This window comes from Amblyraja radiata, chromosome 31 (genome assembly GCF_010909765.2).
Source record: "Amblyraja radiata isolate CabotCenter1 chromosome 31, sAmbRad1.1.pri, whole genome shotgun sequence".
Taxonomy (NCBI): domain Eukaryota; kingdom Metazoa; phylum Chordata; class Chondrichthyes; order Rajiformes; family Rajidae; genus Amblyraja; species Amblyraja radiata.
Genome location: NC_045986.1, coordinates 5,508,286 through 5,529,677, shown reverse-complemented (window position 1 = coordinate 5,529,677; position 21,392 = coordinate 5,508,286). Strand labels below are relative to the sequence as shown.

General features: G+C 43.1%; 1 protein-coding gene across 2 annotated transcripts in view; it reads left to right on the top strand.

Moving 5' to 3' along the window:
* The first annotated feature begins 3,668 nt into the window (after positions 1-3,668).
* wrap73 (WD repeat containing, antisense to TP73) overlaps positions 3,669-21,392 on the top strand; it is a 71,179-nt gene continuing 53,455 nt past the window's right edge. For both annotated transcript variants that reach the window (XM_033047800.1, XM_033047801.1), the window contains exons 1-3: positions 3,669-3,800; positions 8,524-8,676; positions 17,946-18,062. In XM_033047800.1, the coding sequence (XP_032903691.1) occupies positions 3,732-3,800; positions 8,524-8,676; positions 17,946-18,062 (339 nt within the window). In that variant the 5' untranslated portion in view covers positions 3,669-3,731. The remainder of the gene's footprint in view (positions 3,801-8,523; positions 8,677-17,945; positions 18,063-21,392) is intronic.

The window sequence follows — 21,392 nt, the reverse complement described above, 5'->3', positions numbered from 1 at the left end:
TTGTTTTTATGGTGGTTTCACCCTGCTTGAAATAGTATGCAACTGCATTTGAATGTGGTGGCCTTGCACAAAATGGTATGAAACTGCATTTGAATGTGGTGTCGTTGCACCCTGCATGAAATGGTATGAAGCTACACTTGAATTTGGTGGCCTTGCACCCTGCTTGAAGTGGTATGAAACTGCACTTGAATTTGGTGGCCTTGTACCCTGCTTGAAGTGGTTGGAAACTGCACTTGAATTCGGTGGCCTTGCACCCTGCTTGAAGTGGTAGGAAACTGAAACTGAATTTGGTGGCCTTGCACCCTGCTTGAAGTGGTATGAAACTGCACTTGAATTTTGTGGCCTTGCACCCTGCTCGAAGAGGTAAGAAACTGCACTTGAATCTGGTGGCCTTGCACCCTGCTTGAAATGGTAGGAAAATGGATTTGAATTTGGTGGCCTTGCACTCTGCTTGAAATGGAATTTCAAGGAATAGCCGTGAGTCAACTGTTAGCCGACCAGCCATGAGTGAGCTGCCAGCACATCAGGCTTGAGGGACTGAGCTGCCACACCAAGAATCCATTTGGCCCACAATGTCCATATTATCCCTCTGGAGACCAGTAGTCCCTGCAGCCAACAACACCCATCCCCGCGCCCCCCCCCCCCCCCTCCCTTCCGCCCACTGGCCACCAATATTGGAATTGGTGGAGAGGTGGAGTATTGCGTTGGGGGACCAGCCGTTCCGTGTGAACATGGGGTCCAACGGGTCCCACTTAGTCTAGTAAACACTAAAAATGCTGGCAAAAATCACCAGGTCAGGCAATATTTGTAAAATGTCAACCAGACTTTCAAATTTGGAACACTTTATAGACAATATAGCTGTGTAGGAAGGAACTGCAGATGCTGGTTTACACCGAAGATAGACACAAAATGCTAGAGTAACTCAGGCAGGATCTCTGTATGGAAGGAATGGGTGACATTTCAGGTCGAGCCCCTTCTTCAGACTGAGAGTCAAGGGAGAAAGAGGTACAGAGATAAAGAAGTGTAAGGTGTGAAAATGAGACATCAAAGGGGATGAGGTTCAAGGAAAACGTTGTTGAGGAGAACGTGACAATGAAACATAGAGAGATAAAATTTAATCAGGGGGACAGTCAGACTGGTCGGAGAATTAGGAAGGGGGAGGGATGGAGAGAGAGGGAAAGCAAGGGTTGCTTGAAGTTAGAGAATTCAATATGCATACTGCTGGGCTGTCAGTATTCCGCTTGATTAAAACACATATTAATTGTTTTCACACATTGAAAATAACTTCTATCTCTAATCACAATGTAATTTATAATTTGCATATATTTGGTTAATCCGTTTTACAGATTGCTCTATCCCAGTTTATAGAACTTGTTATATTCAAGGCCACGGCTAAATTACGGTCATCTTACATTCGAAAATATAAACCCTCATCTTGCTTATATCATTTTTGTTTGTAGAAGGGCAACATTGTTTTACAAGCTGGCCACACTTGTTCTGAGAACGTGAAAGTGAATCTTGAACAATTTCAGACTTCTTCGGAGTCGAGCGCACAGTGACATTGGCAGGAAAACGCAAGATTTTGGAGAACATGGTGTTTTCACATCTCTGCTCTTTACTTCCTAAGATGATCTTCTTGGTGTCAGTACAGGCTTGATCTTCTTCTTCTTGCGTATGGCATGCACAGCCTAAAGTTGTAGGTCAACTTGTACTACTTGATCTTGTTTGTGCACGTCAGGTTGATTGCATTAGTCAAAACAGGGTGGACTACGTGAAGGTTGCAATCTCCTACCCCAACAGGCTTGATGAGGGGGTGCAATACAGTTTTATAGTTAAACAATTCTTAACAATGTTGAAATGATCACATATTTTATTTATAGGGGGGTTGCACGTAAGGTCACTGGGTCATAGGACGCACGGAGCCGCTCAATCCATCTGGAGGACATCCGTAACTTCCGGTATATGTTATTAATGCTAAAACGCGTACTTTCCTACCTGTTAAAAACCGCCAAAATGTTGAATGTTTGCGCTGAAAAAAATTGTGGAAGTTGGGGTAAGTGTGAGAGACACGTACCCAACTTCAGAATTCCAAAAGTGAAGCGAAATTAAGGTAAAGAGAAGAGAGAGCTGAAGGGACAAAAACAGCTAAAGTGCTTGGCGAACATTGGCCGTGCAGATATCGGAGTTGGGAATTATCGCGTTTGCTCACTGCATTGCATCAACAGTAAGGCATTATTTGTGGTTTTTCTTGATTCCTTTGGTATCTAAAAAGTCTCAGAAGTGATAAATCTGGCTGTAAATTTTGCTTCAGAGGCGTTTTCTTTTTGTATGTAAAAACCCACTTGAGAACCATGGGCGATTTTAACATTTTACAGCCAGATTTATCACTTCTGAAACTTTTTAGATGCCAAAGGAATCAAGAAAAAACACAAATAATGCCTTAGTTGATGAATTGCAGTGAGCAAACGGCCAATGTTCGCCAAGCACTTGGCTGTTGTTGTCCCTTCAGTTCTCGCATCTATCTACCGTCATTTTTCCTCACTTTTGAAATTCTGAAGTAGGCTAAATGTCTCTCGCGCTTATCCCGATTTCCATAATTATTTACAGCACAAAAATTGACAATTTCGGCGGGTTTTAACGGGCCCGCTACGCTGGAAACAATGGTCAGTACTTACCTGCAGTTCATCGCGTGTACTCCACTTAGCAACAGTACGGGTCATGGGTCGTGACCCGACTGCCGTGAAACCTCCCTTTAGCTCTTTAAGATGTAATTCAAATATTATTTTAGAATCTTTGATAAGTCATATTTTCACATTGTGTTCTGTCATTATTGGGGGTTATCAGTCATGAATGAGGTGAACTTTAGATAAAATATTTGAAGATTGGACAAACTTTATGGATACATTATACGGTGGTCGTGATACCAGATTTGAGTTGGTTTTATATGCTGCAATATCACACTGTGTCTGACGAAAGGTCTGTGACGTTAAACGTTAATTCTGCTTCGCTTTCCACAGATGCTGCCTGACCTGCTGAAGAATATTTCCATTTTTTTCTGTTTTGGTATCAGGTTATGAAATTGGATCGTCACTATGAAATGAGGGACTTAGCACAGGCACGTGATCCTATCCCATGCGGTAAATGGGTAATCGTTGTTCGTCTCCATACCTGGTCTCTGCTGAGAGGACACCTGCATGAAGTGGACAGACAGACAACCCGTTGCCTCACAGTTTACCGCCTAGCAAACGGAACTACAACTCCCAGAGTGCATTGGCAGCGGCTTCCGGCGCTATACCTAATATGATTGGGGAACACACCCGTCAATCAGAAGTCGACGTTGTCTCCTCTACTGGATTGGCTGATGCTGACCCCGCCCCCATCAATCCCCGCTCGGAGTCTCAACGGCTTTCGGCAGCGGCTTGGGCAGTGGCCTGGTGTCTTGCAGTGGCCTGGTGTCTTGCAGTGGCCCGGTGTCTTGCAGTGGCCTGGTGTCTTGCAGTGGCCTGGTGTCTTGCAGTGGCCTGGTGTCTTGCAGTGGCCTGGTGTCTTGCAGTGGCCTGGTGTCTTGCAGTGGCCTGGTGTCTTGCAGTGGCCCGGTGTCTTGCAGTGGCCTGGTGTCTTGCAGTGGCCTGGTGTCTTGCAGTGGCCTGGTGTCTTGCAGTGGAGAAGGGAGAGTGAGAGGGGTAGGGGAGAGGGAGAGCCCAGGCCCAGGAGGCTGTTTACACTTCAACATGAATTTCTCCGAACTGTTTAAACAATCGAACCAGTTATGCAGACTGTCCCCTGATGGAAGATACTCGGTAAGCGTATTGTGTTCTTCTGGCCTGGATCTCACTTTTAAGCTTGCAGTTCTTTCGGTGTTGTCATGTCTGCCCTTAGAAGAGTGGGTCACTGGGAATTGACTCCTTCGGATCAGATTAAACAAGCTGGCGTGCTTTTGCTCAAGGCAAACCGTGGCAGTCTGAAGAAGGGTTTCGGCCCGAAACGTTACCTATTTCCTTCGCTCCATAGATGCTGCTGCACCCGCTGAGTTTCTCCAGCATTTTTGTGTACCTTCGATCTTCCAGCATCTGCAGTTCCTTCTTGAACACCCATTCCTTCTATCCTATCCAGAGATGCTGCCTGTTCTGCTGAGTTACTCCAGCATTTTGTGTCAATCTTCCGTGTGATAAGAGAAGGTTGGTCAAGATAGTATAACAGGTTTGCTAGTTTGCTAGTTTAGACTTTTGGAAAGCTGAAGGCGAACCATAGTAGACTTATGGAATGAAGAGAACGGTGCTGGAACCTGGAACATTATAAAACTGTCATTGTTTTATATTGTGTTAAAGAAGGAACTGTTGACTAGATGGTGGCGTATCTGCGGAATTCATTGTCACAGACGGCTGTGGAGTTCAACACGTTAGCTATTTCTAAAGTGGAGATTGATAGGTTCTTGATTAGGAAAGGCATCAAAGGTTATGGTGAGCAGGCAGGAGAATGGGGTTGAGACTGAGAAATAGATCAGCCATGATTGAATGGCAGAGTACACTCGATGGGCTGCATGGGCTAATTCTGCTACTATGTCTTATGGTGATGGCGAATATATGTTTTTTTAAAACTCGACGATCACTAACAATACATTGAATGAGTTCAGTGCAGAATAATGCTTGATGTGGTAGTTAATGCTCAGTAATCCAGGGACCTATACTAATGACATGGGATGTGAGTTGGTAAACTTAATATTGGCAATAATGTTTTAATCCAGGTTCTAGTTTAATTTTCTACTTAAAACAAATTCCAACTGGGACATTGTGATTCTTTCTTGTTAATGGATTTGGACAATGGAGCTTAATTAATTGGAGTGGGAATTTTGCTAAATTCAAATCCAGTGCCGAAATTGTGTGCATATGAGTATAGGGAGGTTTCACGGCAGTCGGGTCACGACCCATGACCAGTACTGTTGCTACGCTACTCCAAATGGAGTACACGCGATGAACTGCAGGTAGGCACTTACCATTGTTTCCAGCGTAGCGGGCCCGTTAAAACCCTGCCGAAATTGTCAATTTTTGCGCTGTAAATAATTATGGAAATTGGGATAAGCGTGTGAGACATTTAGCCTACTTCAGAATTCCAAAGGTGAGGAGAAATTACGGTAGATAGAAGTGAGAGCTGAAGGGACAACAACAGACAGAGTGCTTAGCGAACATTGGCCGTTTGCTCACTGCATTTCATCAACTAAGGCATTATTTGTGTGTTTTCTTGATTCCTTTGGCATGTAAAAAGTTTCAGAAGTGATAAATCTGGCTGTAAATTTTTTTGATCGCCCATGGTTCTCAAGTGGGGTTTTACATACGAAAAGAAAACGCATCTGAAGAAAAATTTACAGCCAGATTTATCACTTCTGAGACTTTAGATACCAAAGGAATCAAGAAAAAACACAAATGTTTAAGAACTGTTGAAGAAATGCAGTGAGCAAACGCGATAATTCCCAATATCTTCAATTCCGATATGTTCGCCAAGCACTTTAGCTGCTGTTCTCCCTTCAGCTCTCGCTTCTCTTTACCTTCATTTCGCTTCACTTTTGGAATTCTAAAGTTGGGTACCTGTATTTCACACTTGACCCGACTTCCACAAATTTTTTCAGCGCAAAAATCCAACATTTTGGCGGTTTTTAACAGGTAGGAAAGTACGCGTTTCATATACCGAAGTTACGGATGTCCTCCAGATGGATTGAGCGGTTCCGTGTGTCAAGCCCTATGACCCAGTGACCTTACGTGCAACCCCCCTATACATTTGCAAATGGCTCAAATCAATTTGCAGATGAACGGTGTGCTGATTGACATACAATCGATCAGAAAAGACTGCATAGCTCGAGGATAAGTCAATTCACAGGACACTGGGGAATTGAGGTGCGTTTCCATTGAGAGCCCTAACATAAATCAGGCTGAAATTAGTGCATCAGAAGAATGCATAAAAATGAGCAATTGGCCACCAGGCCCCACAAGCCTGTCCCTCCATTCCATATGATCATTCAGATCTATGCTGGCCTCAACCTCTCTTCTGAAGAAGGGTCCCAACCTGAAATGTCACCTATCTTTTTCTCCAGAGATCTGTATGACCCGCTGAGTTACTCCAGCATACTTCTGTGCCAGTTCCTCATATCTCTCAATTTCTTCGAACTTTCAAATACTTATCTTACTGCACCTTAAATATGTCGAATGATCTGGCCTCGACTACTTTCTGTAGTTGAGATTCAGTACCCTCTGAGAAAAAAACATTCTAAAGGACTTTTAAACAACCAGCTCTCTATTTTGTAGCCTGTTCCCCTTGTTAGAGACTTGCTCATTAGTGAAAGCAACAGACACTAGAGCTCTAGGAAGAAAGCTGGAAAAGAGACTGGAGGTAGGACAAAGTTTGTAAGTGATTGACATACAATCGATAAGAAAAGACAAGGAGAAGTGGATTTCAATTTATAGAACAATGTGGATTTAAGGTGCTTTTCCATTTGGAAGTAGCAAGTGAAAAAGGCTAGAAGTGAAAAGGATACAAAAGAGTTTCAGATAAGGAGAAGAAGACTGAAATGAGAAGCCAGAGCCAGATTTTATCAGTGGAAGGAGATGGAAATGAGGAGGGGGGGGGGGGGGGGGGAAGAGGGCAGGAAAGATGGAGGAAATGGGTTGCCACTGGGGTGGTGGAAGGAACAGGAAACGGGGAGGGGATAGAGTAGTACTTTGAGAATTCAGTATACATACCATTGGGTTGTAAGCTTCCTCCAGTTTGCGTGTAGCCTCACTCTGGCAATGAAGGAGCCGAGGGCAAATAGGTCAGTGTGGGAAAGGGAGCTAAATGGTTAGCAACTGGGAGATCCAGCGGGCCTTGGCATAAAGCACTCTTTAAGTGTTTGAAGAAATAATCGGCCTAGTCTACGCTTGGTCTCACTGCTGTAAAGAGGCCATGTGTGGAGCACTAAATGCAATCTAATGCCACTATTAGGCCCTGTCCCACTTTCCCGAGTTACTCACGAATTCTCCCAAGTTTTCCCCTTGATTCAAACTCGGAGATGTCAGCTGTAGGTACTCGGGGCTATATTTTTTACTCGTGGATATTTTTCAACAAGCTGAAAAAACGTCCCGACTTACCTAATGCCCCGAGTACCTACGGCTGGCATTACGAGCCGCAACGAAATATCCACGGCCTCGCTACGGACTCCTATGGACTCGCTACGGACATTCTCTGGGTTTGAATCAAGAGGAAAACTCGGGAGAATTCGTGAGTAACTCGGGCTTAGCAATCTAACGCCACTGCATCATTTCTGACTCGAAGGATTTGGTGCTCATTGTGTCTTTAATTTGATGTCGCTCATTCTTTTTGCACTGTTGCTGTATTCTAAATTGAATTTAGAAAAATGACTTATTAGACTCCCATCAACTGATGTAACAAAATGGCCTGGTTTAAAATACAAGCATGTTTCAAGGTGTCAGGTAATAATCCAGCATCAATATTTGCTGACAAAATGGTACAGCATTTTTTGTTGCTTTTACCAATAAAATTGTTATGCAATGGAACACTCCTTTCAGAGGATGTCTCTTTGTGAATTTGAAATACATCTGAACTGTGAATATATTTGTAGCTGGCCACCTGCACAGATGTTTCACACGTCACAATAGCTGCATCGCTTGTCATTGCTTTTTATTTAAAGGCTGATAATATGAAAAATCAGTTTTCCCATGGTATTTCAACCTAAAATATAGAAAGTCTGAATAACCAGTATTTTGTGTCTAATAGGAGATGGGGAAATTAGAAACATAGAAACATAGAAAATAGCTGCAGAAGTAGGCCATTCGGCCCTTCGAGCCTGCACCGCCATTCAATATGATCATGGCTGATCATCCAACTCAGTATCCCGTACCTGCCTTCTCTCCATACCTACTGATCCCTTTAGCCACACGGGCCACATCTAACTCCCTCTTAAATATAGCCAATGAACTGGCCTTAACTACCTTATGTGGCATAGAATTCCACAGATTTACCACTCTCTGTGTAAAAAATGATTTTCTCATCTCTGTCCTAAAAGACTTCCCCCTTATCCTTAAACTGTGACTCCTTGTTCTGGACTTCCCCAACATCGGGAATAATCTTCCTGCATCTAGCCTGTCCAACCCCTTAATAATTTTGTAAGTTTCTATAAGATCCCCCCTCAATCTTCTAAATTCTAGTGAGTACAAGCCAAATCTATCCAGTCTTTCTTCATATGAAAGTCCTGCCATCCCAGGAATCAGTCTGGTGAACCTTCTCTGTGCTCCCTCTATGGCAAGAATGTCTTTCCTCAGATTAGGAGACCAAAACTGTACGCAATACTCCAGGTGTGGTCTTACCAAGACCCTGTACAACTGCAGTAGAACCTTCCTGCTCTGAAACTCAAATCCTTTTGCTATGAATGCTAACATACCATTCGCTTTCTTCACTGCCTGCTGCACCTGCACAAATTATTAAATTGAATAAAAAATTGTTGTGAGAGTTTAAATATTTGATCTTTCTATGCAGGCAGTTTGTGTCCAATACCGACTGGTAATCCGTGATGTGCGCACCCTGCAGGTGCTGCACTTGTACACGTGCTTGGACCAGATTCAGTATGTTGAGTGGTCAGCAGACTCTCTCTTCCTCCTGTGCGCCATGTACAAGCGTGGACTCGTCCAGGTAACTTACATCTATGCGTGAGTATTTCTGTTCAGTAAGCCTTTCATTTCCATTCATATTCTTCAATATAAAAATTATCGTATACCTTATAATTTTGTAAGATGTGGACTCCAACACACGTATTAGAAACATAGAAACATAGAAAATAGGTGCAGGAGCAGGTCATTCGACCCTTCGAGCCTGCACCGCCATTCAATATGATCATGGCTGATCCTCCAACTCAGTATCCTGTACCTGCCTTCTCTCCATACCCCCTGATCCCTTTAGCCACAAGGGCCACATCTAACTCCCTCTTAAATATAGCCAATGAACTGGCCTCAACTACTTTCTGTGGCAGAGAATTCCACAGATTTGCCACTCTCTGTGTGAATTTGTTTTTTTCTCATCTAGGTCCTAAAAGACTTCCCCCTTATCCTTAAACTGTGACCCCTTGTTCTGGACTTCCCCAACATCGGGAACAATCTTCCTGCATCTCGCCTGTCCAACCCCTTAAGAATTTTGTACGTTTCTATAAGAGCCCCCCCCCCCCCCTCAATCTTCTAAACTCTAGCGAGTACAAGCCGAGTCTATCCAGTCTTTCTTCATATGAAAGTCCTGACATCCCAGGAATCAGTCTGGTGAACCATCTCTGTACTCCCTCTATGGCAAGAATGTCTTTCCTCAGATTAGGAGAACTAAACTGCATGCAATACTCACCAAGACCCTGTACAACTACAGTAGAACCTCCCTGCTCTTATACTCAAATCCTTTTGCTATGAATGCTAACATACCATTCGCTTTCTTCACTGCCTGCTGCACCTGCATGCCTACTTTCAATGACTGGTGTACCATGACACCCAGGTCTCGTTGCATCTCCCCTTTTCCTAATTGGCCACCATTCAGATAATAGTCTACTTTCCTGTTCTTGCCACCAAAGTGGATAACCTCACATTCATCCACATTATACTGCATCGGCCATGCATTTGCCCACTCACCCAACCTATCCAAGTCACCTTGCAGCCTCCTAGCATCCTCCTCACAGCTAACACTGCCCCCCAGCTTCGTGTCATCCGCAAACTAGGAGATGTTGCATTCAATTCCCTCGTCCAAATCATTATTATATATTGTAAATAGCTGGGGTCCCAGCACTGAGCCTTGCAGTACCCCACTAGTCACTGCCTGCCATTCTGAAAAGGACCCGTTTACTCCTACTCTTTGCTTCCTGTCTGCCAGCCAGTTCTCTATCCACATCAATACTAAACCCCCAATACCGTGTGCTTTAAGTTTGTATACTAATCTCTTATGTGTGACCTTGTCGAAAGCCTTCTGAAAGTCCAGATATAACACATCCACTGGTTCTCCCTTATCCACTCTACTAGTTACATCCTCGAAAAATTCTATAAGATTCGTCAGACATGATTTACCTTTCATAAATCCATGCTGACTTTGTCCAATGATTTCACCACTTTCCAAATGTGCTGCTATCCCATCTTTAATAACTGACTCTAGCATTTTCCCCACTATCGATGTTAGACTAACTGGTCTGTAATTCCCCGTTTTCTCTCTCCCTCCCTTTTTAAAAAGTGGGGTTACATTAGCTACCCTCCAATTCTCAGGAACTACTCCAGAATCTAAAGAGTTTTGAAAAATTATCACTAATGCATCCACTATTTCTGGGGCTACTTCCTTAAGCACTCTGGGGTGCAGCCCATCTGGCCCTGGGGATTTATCGGCCTTTAATCCATTCAATTTACCTAACACCACTTCCCGACTAACCTGGATTTCACTCAGTTCCTCCATCTCATTTGACCCCCGGTACCCTGCTATTTCCGGCAGATTATTTATGTCTTCCTTAGTGAAGACAGAACCAAAGTAGTTATTCAAATGGTCTGCCATGTCCTTGTTCCCTATGATCAATTCACACGTTTCTGACTGCAAGGCTTAATTAATGTAGTGCAAAGTGGTGTGAAATGAATACAAAATTAGTAACAGGAATAATGCATTTAAGTACTGGTCATGACCCAGTCAGAATATATTTATATTTTAAGTATGTTAAGTGCACCTGAGAATATGACTCTTCACGTTTATTAGAGTTAGATGTGACATAAAATTTAAATGCCATGGAATGTTCAGTGTTCAATCAAAATGTGGATTATAGAAATGACGGAGACCTTAAACGTGGAAAGAATCAGATTTTCCCTGTTGGACAAACAGGAATTATTCGTTGGAACATGGTCTCCTTTTATTGATTACTTAAAGGGTCAGAATAGTTCAGCACAGGAACCTGACTAGCACTCGGGCTAAAGAATGGATGAAATGCTATACTTTGAAATGTACGAATATATCTCGAATGAAGTTTTTTATTTTAATAAATTTTTCCATTCTTCTTTAACTACCTTTTTCCTTTTTTTTTTCTTTCTTTTTTTGTTTTTTTTTGTTTTTCTTCTCTTTCTTTTCTTTCTTTACTTCATCTATCTCTTTAGTTCTATCTAGAAAAAAAAAAGAAAAAAAAGGAATGTTCAGTGGTGCACATTTAAAAATGGTGTATTTTACCAATGTTACGCTGAGAGTAAGGAAGAGGTGATTGGTTTATTGCAAATGAGGTAGGAACATTCATGGCAGAAAATGTTAGCATGGTTTCGAATCTGGCAGAGCTGTCTTTATACACACTTGGTTATTTGCTTGTCCTTTCTCCACAGAGTGGGAGGTTGTGCTGTTCAAACTGAATTCCAGGATCTTTAGCTTTAATGTACAATGCCCCAGAGTGGATGCTGGACTGTTAAAGATGTTGTTCTTGAATAGGATGCTTGATCTCCTAGATGATCAGGAGGAGCCATCTTGAGGAACGGCTGCTAACCAACAGCCGTCCATTTTAACTCACTTTTTTTCGACTTTTAGTAAGTCCTGTCCTTTGTCTGTTGGAGAATGGACTTTTTAATGTGGGGGGAAGGAGGTAATTATACTTCTAGGTCCCTACCTGGTCGGTGAGGCAGCTTTTTCTCCGGGCTACCCCGTCGACCCGTCCTCGTGGACTACCAGCGGGCGTGGAGTGCCGTTTCCTGGCGGGGACCTCCCAGCACCTCGGCTTCGGTGGCGGCACAGCGCTGGAGCGCTATCGCGGAGCGGAGCGGGCGATGCCTTGCCTGGGTCGCCGCGCTGGATCGACGCGCTGGAGCTCCGGTGAGCTGTGACCGCCGAGATCAACACCTCCGGGCTGCGGATCTGCGGAGTGGGCGGCGCCGACTCTTAACATCGGGAGCCTGGGAGCTCCAAACCGGCGCGGCCTTGTCGGCTTTGGAAGCCGACAATCCCCAGCTAGGAAGCGGCCGTTCCAGGTGGCCCAGCCGCTGAGAGGACTCTCCCGACGCCGGGGCAACACCACCCGGTGAGAACGGCCAGGAACATCGGGCCTCCGTAGAGGCAATTGTGGTGGCCTCAATAGGCCTGACTTTGGGTGAACTGGGGATGGGGACTGGACATTGTGCCTTCCCCCACAGTGGTATCCATTGTGGGGGGATGATTTTTTTGTCTGTAAGTAAACATGTTAGTCTGTGTCCAAGATGGCTGTCGGAAGGGAGAGTGGACGCTGGCGCGCTTTAGATGCCGCTGCTCTCTCTTCACATTGTGTTTTTGATTTTTGTTGTCTTTGGATTTAATTCTGTTTTTAATTTGTGTTTCTGTGATGTCTTTATTATTTATTTTATTCCGATTATATGTTTTATTATTCTTGTTAATCTCTGTAAGGTGTCCTTGAGATTTCTGAAAGGCGCCCAAAAATAAAATGTATTATTATTATTATTATTAGATGACACTATTCAAAGAGTAGAGATGTGGGATGGCATTGGTGGGGGTGGGTGGATGTGATATGGTGAAATTGGTTCTGCCAGTTTCTTGGCCAATTGATACCCATGAGCTCTCAATGGCTGTACTTAACAAGGGTGGCACAGTGGCTCAACTAGTAGAGCTGCTGCTTCACACTGCCAGAGACCTTGGGATCAATCTGACATTTGGTGCTGTCTGTGTGGTGTTTGCACATTCTCTTTGTGACCATGTGGATTTTCTTCAGGTGCCTTTGTTTCCTCTCGCGTCCCAAAGACTTGCGGGTCAGTGGGTTAATTGGCCATTGTAAAATTGCCCCAGCATATAGGGAATGGATGCAAAAGAACTAGTGTGAATAGGTCATCGATGGTTAACTTGGACTCGATGAGCTGAAGGGCCTGTTTCCATGCTCTATTTCTAAACTAACAGGCTTTGAACTTCCACTGACTAAAAAGGACAAAGGCAGCAGGTACTTGAGACCATCACCTTCTGCATGTATCCTTCAAAGTTGCACACCATCCTGACTTGGAAAACTATTACTTTGTTAGCAGATCTTCCTGTGTGATCCAATTTATCACCAAGTGTGCAAAATTAGAACACATTCTATTGGGGGTAGGGTATTGGCATGGATAGAGAACTGGTTGACAGACAGGGAGCAAAAAGTAGGAATTAACAGGTCCTTCTCAGAATGGCAGGCAGTGACTAGTGGGGTGCCGCAAGGCTCAGTTACAATATATACTAGACTAAGTGGGACCAGTTGGGTCCCATGTTGACACAGGAGGGCTGGTCACCCGACGCAATATTCCACCTCTCTACCAATTCCAATATTGGAGCGCTGGTATGGGTGTTGTTGGCTGCAGGGACTACTGGTCTCCAGAGGGCTAGTATTGACATTGTGGGCCAAATGGATTCTTGGGGTGGCAGCTCAGTCCCTCAAGCCTGATGTGCTGGCAACTCACTCACGGCTGGTGGGCTGGCAGTGGACTCACGGCTATTCCTTGAAATTCCATTTCAAGCAGTGCAAGGCCACCAAATTCAAATCCATTTTCCTACCATTTCAAGCAGGCCACCAAATTCAAATCCATTTTCCTACCATTTCAAGCAGGCCACCAAATTCAAGTGCAGTTTCTTACCTCTTCGAGCAGGGTGCAAGGCCACCAATTCAAGTGCAGTTTCATACCATTTCAAGGAGGGTGCAAGGCCACCAAATTCAAATACAATTTCATACCATTTCATGCAGGGTGCAACGACACCACATTCAAATGCAGTTTCATACCATTTTGTGCAAGGCCACCACATTCAAATGCAGTTTCATACTATTTCAAGCAGGGTGAAACCACCATAAAACCACACAAAACACCACACTCACAGTTCAGTAGACAGTCAGAGTAGTCAGTTGATTCACAGCTCAGACAGAGTCGTGACCTCTCTCTCCCCCATCATGTAGAGACTGAGCCACATCCACACTTCCAGGTTTTATAATCCCTCCCCCTCCCACCGGAAAAGGTGTGGCCTTCATGGTGTGATTGACAGGAGAGAGATTCCCAACATTTTTTAAACACTAATAACACTTTTGTTTTTCATTGATGGGAAGAATCCTCTGCACCTGATGAGCAGAGGGGGGCTGAGTAAGATGGCCAAAAATCACAGCCGTAAGTGGTAGCGTTTTATCTAAAATCAATATAGTGCAAACAGGAAGTTGTCAAGTTTAGACAAACAACTGTTTGCATGCAGTGCCTTTTCACTTCAACCCAAACAACCATTTGCATGCAGTGCCTTTTCACTTCAACCCAAACCCACCAAACAACCATTTGCATGCAGTGCCTTTTCACTTCAACCCAAACCTCCCAAACAACCATTTGCATGCAGTGCCTTTTTACTTCAACCCAAACCCCCCAAACAACCATTTGCATGCAGTGCCTGTTTACTTCAAACCAACCATATTTTCATTTTCAAACCACATTAAGGGCACTCACAGTTGAGTAGACATGTCTTCAGTGTTATTCAGAGCTCAGAGACACGTGACCCTCTTGCTTCCTCCATCTTGCAGAGACTGTGAGGCACACCACTTCCGGGTTTTATAGTCCCTCCCCCCTCCCACCAGCAGGGGCAGCAGAGAATGGCAAATTTAAAAAAAACATTAATATCTCTCTGATTTTTAATCAATGGGAAAAATCCTCTGATCCAGGAAGGCGGATGGGGGCTCTGAGCGAGGTGGCCAAAAATGACGGCCGTAGGTGGCGGCGTTCTCTCGGAAATAACAGCACAGTGAGCCAAAAGCGGTCAAGATCAGACTTTTAGTAATATATATATATGTTTTATATATATATATATATATATATATATATATATATATATATATATAGAAGATTAGGCCCATTCATAGTCACATGTGTGACCAAAAAGGAAAACTTGTGGAATACATATTTTCTAATTCTGAAAGCATTACAGGTATAATGTTTTGTGCAGTATATATGATTCATAATTTTTTTTGGTTTATCGTGAACTTTTTATATGTAATGCTAACAATATTTGTTTAGGGCCGGAGTCCAATTATGCGATATTTTGGTTCACTTTCCAAAGAATGGGCCATTAATAATTTAGACGAGGGAATTAAATGTATCTCCAAGTTTGCAGTGACACAAAGCTGGGGGGCAGTGTGAGCTTGGAGGAGGATGCTAGGAGGCTGCAGGGTGACCTGGATAGGTTGGGTGAATGGGCAGATGCAAGGCAGTTGCAGTAGAATGTGGATAAATGTGAGGTTATCCACTTTGGTGGCAAGAACAGGAAGGCAGATTATTATCTGAATGGTATCAGATTATGAAAAGGAGAGGTGTAACGAGACCTGGGTGTCGTACATCAGTCATTGAAAGTAAGCATGCAGGTACACCAAGTAGTGAAGAAAGCTAATGGCATGCTGGCCTTCATTGCAAGAGGATTTGAGTTTAGGAGCAAGGAGGTCCTACTGCAGTTGTACAGGGCCCCAGTGAGACTGCCTCTGGAGTACCATACAGGCAGCAACTGAAGAGCGCACCCCCACTGGTGAGGAGTGGACAGAGCTGGCCTGGGGAGGCAGAGGAACAACTACGGGACTGCTTTGAGTCTGTAGACTGGGTAACGGACCTGAATGAATACTCCAGTCGCTACAGACTTTATAAGTAAATGTGTGGAGGACTGTGTTTCGACAAAAACTATCCGAGTGTTTCCTAACCAGAAGTCTTGGATGAACCAGGAGATCTGCATTCTTCTGAGGACCAGATCCCAGGCATTCAGGTCTGGTGACGCAGAGGTCTATAAGAAGTCCAGATATGACCTTGACAAGGCCATTAAAAAGGCCAAAAGGGACTTCCGCTCAAAGCTGGAGGATGATGCGGATGCTTGGCAACTGTGGCAAGGCTTGAATGACATCACCTCCTACAAGACAAAATCGGGAGGCAGCTCAATGCATTCTACGCACACTTTGATGTGCCTTCCCGAGCCCCCATACGCACTGATGGTATTACAGTCACAGTCACATAAGCTGACGTAAGAAGATCCTTCAGCGGGGTAAACCCTTGGAAAACGTCTTCTTGGTTCTTGGTTTCTTGGTCCTCCAAAAGATTCCAAATGGAATTTAAACTGGAGGTGGTGAAGGGAGGGCTTAAGCCAGAAATGGTTATTGGGAAGAAAGAGCTATAAATTTAGTTGCATTTGGTTGGGTAACTAGTAGGGTGGAGATTATTCCATGCTTTAATTGTGCGGGGGAACAACGAATTGCTGTACACATCTGTCTTTGTAGCTGGGATCACGAATTGGATCGAATGCCCTCGTCTGCTCCTAATTGGTTTGGGTTTGGTGTAGGTCAGGATTCTGAGGCGGATTGAAGGGTGACTGCCGAAAGGATGTTTTTTTTTCCTGGAAGTGATATTTGAAATTATGGGCCTAATTTAAGAATAATTAGCACCCATTTTAGACAAATGTGCAAGAATATCTTCTTGAAGAATCACAAAGCTTTGAGGTTCTCTGGACCAGAGAACTGTGGACATGGTTGTTCAAAGGGGAAAATGGCAGCCATTCAAATGACAAGCAAGTTGAGTGGTATCGTTGGTGTTGTCCAAGATTGTATTGGCTATGACCTTATTAAATTATTGCGCAGGCTCAAGGGGCCAAGTCATCTTCTTAATGGCGCTGAATGCAACTGCACAGTGAAATTAATTTTGCATATATTACACATGTGGGCACTGATTTGGTATTTTGGTGCCATTTCCAACATCAGCCCACAAACCGATATTCCTCTCGTCGTCCGGTCATCTTTGTGTCCTGGGCCGCCTCCTGCAGCCAACATTGAAGGCTCTGGAGGCATTACCCTGTCCTCCTCGCGTCCAATATCTCTAGTTCCCTCCCGGGGTTCCGCCTCCTATTTTGCATGTTCTTTTGTTAGTCCCAGTATATTTTTGTGTACTGCCTTTTAACAATGTTAAATATACAATGTTATTGACACAATAACAATTCTTAGGTATTTTTCATGTGTAACTGAATGCAATTAGTAGTTTTACTTTTTCTGCAAATCCAAAGTTTAAAAAGATATGTATGAACCCTATTAATGACTTGAAAATGTAATTCTCTAGTGTCATCTGAAAGTGCTGTTACTTTAATTTAGAGATGCTGCGCGGAAACAGGCCCTTCGGCCCACCGGATCCATGCCGACCATCGATCCCCGCATATTAAGACTATCCTACACACACTTGGGACAACTTTTACATTTATTAAGCCAATTTACCTACATACCTGTACGTCTTTGGAGTTTGGGTGGAAACCAAAGATCTTAGACCAACCCACGCAGGTCACAGAGAGAACTAATTAACTCCGTACAGACCACACCCGTTGTCGGGATCGAACGTGGATCTCCAGCGCTGTTAGGCAGCAACTCTACCGCTGCGCCATCATGCTGCCCTATCACTTTCTCGGTGATATTGTGGTGCTTTATCAATTTACTAATGTAACAGTTAGAAAAATTTGGTACTAGACTCATTCAATAAAATCATTGGGTAAATTCGCAACAAGTTTATACACATTTAAAAAATGTATAGTAATGAACAAGTGACACCTTGCTCTAATCAGTTTTATTCTCCACAACTCTGCACATTTCAAACTGTAAATATTACATTTTTAAGTATAAACAACAGTCCTAAATTGAATTCATCTTATTCATTACTGAGTGCAAATCCCTCATAGGTCAGTAGTAAAACTAGAATCGTCAACATTTGCTGTAAATCATAATTGAAAAGGAAGAAAAGAAAAGTGCATTGTTACCTTTGCAGAGGTACCCAGTGCCAATCTTTCATGGTTTAGTTTATCTTCTAAAATTGTCAATCTTCTGAAATGTTTTTTTGAGTAGCACTTGTTTCTTGAACTGAATGACGAACACTACCTGTTTGATGACTGATTGTTTCCTTTGTCTATGTTCATGTTTGTGGCTCTTCTAACAACAGGTCTGGTCCTTGGAGCAGCCTGATTGGCACTGCAAGATTGACGAGGGATCTGCTGGCTTAGTGGCCTCGCGCTGGAGTCCAGATGGACGTCACATTCTCAATACTACGGAGTTCCATGTAAGTGAGGTTAATTCCCCCACAAGACAGCATCATCTGTTGCTGTCTGTAGCTTTGGGCTGAAATAGGTTTCAAGTCATAACAGTTGTTAGCCACCACTTGTTCTGCTCATCTTCCACAATAATGTGATTTTGAGGGGATTTAAAAAGCTGCCCAAGATGAAATTTCAACAGGCTTAATAAACTTGCACGATAGCCTGAAATAAGTGCCCTGGACAGTAAAATATAAATAGACTTTTCACAATTTAATTTATTGTACCATGATTTTAAGAGCTGCAAATAAACTACCACATCATACTTGTGCTTTAATATACTGTATTAGTCTAATATTTGAATTTGGACAGGCAAGTGAAGTTAAGGGAATAAGGTGTCATGTCACAGTGCTGTTTAAAAAAAAAAAAGAGGGCATGATATGTCAAACTTAAATGTAACATGTATTGCCAAATAAAGTGCCATGTTCTATGCAATGTGTATTGCAAATTCCACAAGGGTCTAGAGCCCTGAGCAGCTTCACATTTTCTTGCACGTGTAAACCTATCCATCCAGTATTTCATGCCCCCTGACCTCGCAGTAATGCCTGCTGGTACCCCTACCCCAAGCATAGAAACATAGAAAATAGGTGCAGGAGTAGGCCATTCGGCCCTTCGAGCCTGCACCGCCATTCAATATGATCATGGCTGATGATCCAACTCCGTATCCTGTACCTGCCTTCTCTTCATATCCCCTGATCCCTTTATCCACAAGGGCCACATCTAACTCCCTCTTAAATATAGCCAATGAACTGGCCTCAACTACTTTCTGTGGCAGAGAATTCCACAGATTCACCACTCTCTGTGTGAATTTTTTTTTTCTCATCTCGGTCCTAAAAGACTTCCCCCTTATCCTTAAACTGTGACCCCTTGTTCTGGACTTCCCCAACATCGGGAACAATCTTCTTGCATCTAGCCTGTCCAACCACTTAAGAAGTTTCTATAAGATCCCCCTTCAATCTTCTAAATTCTAGCAAGTACAAGCCGAGTCTATCCAGTCTTTCTTCATATGAAAGTCCTGCCATCCCAGGAATCAGTCTGGTGAACCTTCTCTGTACTCTCTCTACGGCAAGAATGTAGGAGACCAAAACTGTATGCAATACTACAGGTGTGGTCTCACCAAGGCCCTGTACAACTGCAGTAGAACCTCCCTGCTCCTATACTCAAATCCTTTTGCTATGAATGCCAACATACTATTCGCTTTCTTCACTGCCTGCTGCACCTGCATGCCTACTTTCAATGACTGGTGTACCATGACACCCAGGTCCCCTTGCATCTCCCCTTTTCCTAATCAGCCACCATTCAGATAATAGTCTACTTTCCTGTTCTTGCCACCAAAGTGGATAACCTCACATTTATCCACATTATACTGCATCTGCCATGCATTTGCCCACTCATCCAACCTATCCAAGTCACCCTGCAGTCTCCTAGCATCCTCCTCACAGCTAACACTGCCCCCCAGCTTCGTGTCAAGTTTAAATTTCAGATCCTTGTGATAAACTCATTTGTTATTCTCCACCTTTCTCAAGCCCATAATTACCTCATTTAATTCAGCCTGCCTTTCTTTCCCCTTCCACCCCACCCACCACACAGATAGCAAATTCTTAATTTCATGATTCTTGATATTTACATTTCTCAATCAGGGAGTCTGCATTTGCGGTATTTATTGACGCTCAAGCAGTTCAAATACAATTAAAAGCTTTGATTGATCTTTTACAGTTCTACCTCAGGAATGATAGATAGAAAACATGGAAAATAGGTACAGGAGTAGGCCATTCGGCACTTTGAGCCAGCTTTCAATATGATCATGGCTGATCATCCAAAATCAGTACCCTGTTCCTGCAATCTCCCCAAATCCCTTGATTCCGTTAGCCCTCAGAGCTATATCTGACTCTTGAAAACATGCAGTGTTACCCTCGACTGCCTTCTGTGGCAGAGGATTCCATAGATTCATAACTCTGGGTGAAAAGGTTTTTCCTCATTTCAGTCCTAAATGGCCTACCCTTATTCTTAAACTGTGGCCCCTGCTTCTGGACTCCCCCAACATCGGGACTACTTTTCCTGCATCTAGCCTGCCCAATCCCTTAAGAATTGTATATGTTTCTATAAGATATCCTCTCATCCTTCTAAATTCCAGTGAATATAGTCGACCCATTCTTTCATCATATGTCAGTCCCGCCATCACGGGATTTAATCTGGTGAGCCTACGCTGCACTCTCTGAATGCACTCACTCACTGAATGCACGCACTCACTGGCCTTCCTCAAATTAGGAGATCAAAACTGCACACAATACTCTAGGTGTGGTCTCACCATGTACAACTGCAGTAGGACCCTCCTTGCGGCTGTACTCAAATCCTCTCGCAAGCATGCTTACTTTCAGTGACTGATGTACAAGGACACCCAGGTCTTGTTGCACCTCCCCTTTTCCTAATCTTTTTTATTTTTTTATTTTTTTTATTTTATTAGAAGCTAATACAGTACAAAACAGTACAGTGGAACCTAATTTTAGGTGCCAACTATGTCATACCATAATCCATTCTATGTACAACCTCTAGTTTTATGTTTTGAGAAGGAAGTAAGCAAGCCAAGAAAAAGAAAACAATAGAAAGGGGAAAAAGAGGAAAAATAGATGGTAGAGAATAGAAAAACGTGAAGTGTGTATATAATAAAAAAAAGAAAAAGTGGAAAGTAGAATAGGAGAGAAGGCCCCTTAAAAGAGAAATTTTCAAATCTGTATTCGGAGATGTAGATCAATCCACGGCATGAACTGAAAGCAGCAATCCTACGGTACCGCTGCATGATTCCAAAAAGTCGATGAAAGGAGACCAACTCCTTAAGAATTGGTCATATTTATCTATTAGTCGGAGTCTCATTTCTTCAAGGCGTGCTATGTCCATCATATTCCTAATCCACATTTTAACAGTTGGTATGGTTGTATTTTTCCAAAATTTAATTATCAATTTCTTTCCAATTATTAACCCATAATTTAAAAAAAGTTTTGGTCTTTATTTAAATTGATATCTACTACTATTATTCCAAATATTCTTGACTTGAAAAGCTTTGTAAATATATCAAATATATCGCTCCAAAATTTATTCAACTTTGTACATCCTACAAATGAATGTGTTGTATTAGCGTTTTGAAACAAACATTTATCGCATCTGGGAGAGACGTTTGGATAAAATTTATTCAACCTCGTTTTTGAATAATATAGTCTGTAATAATTTGAATTGAATTAAATTATGTCTTGCATTAATAGAACAATTATGTGTGTTCATCAGATACTTTTCCCATCTATCCT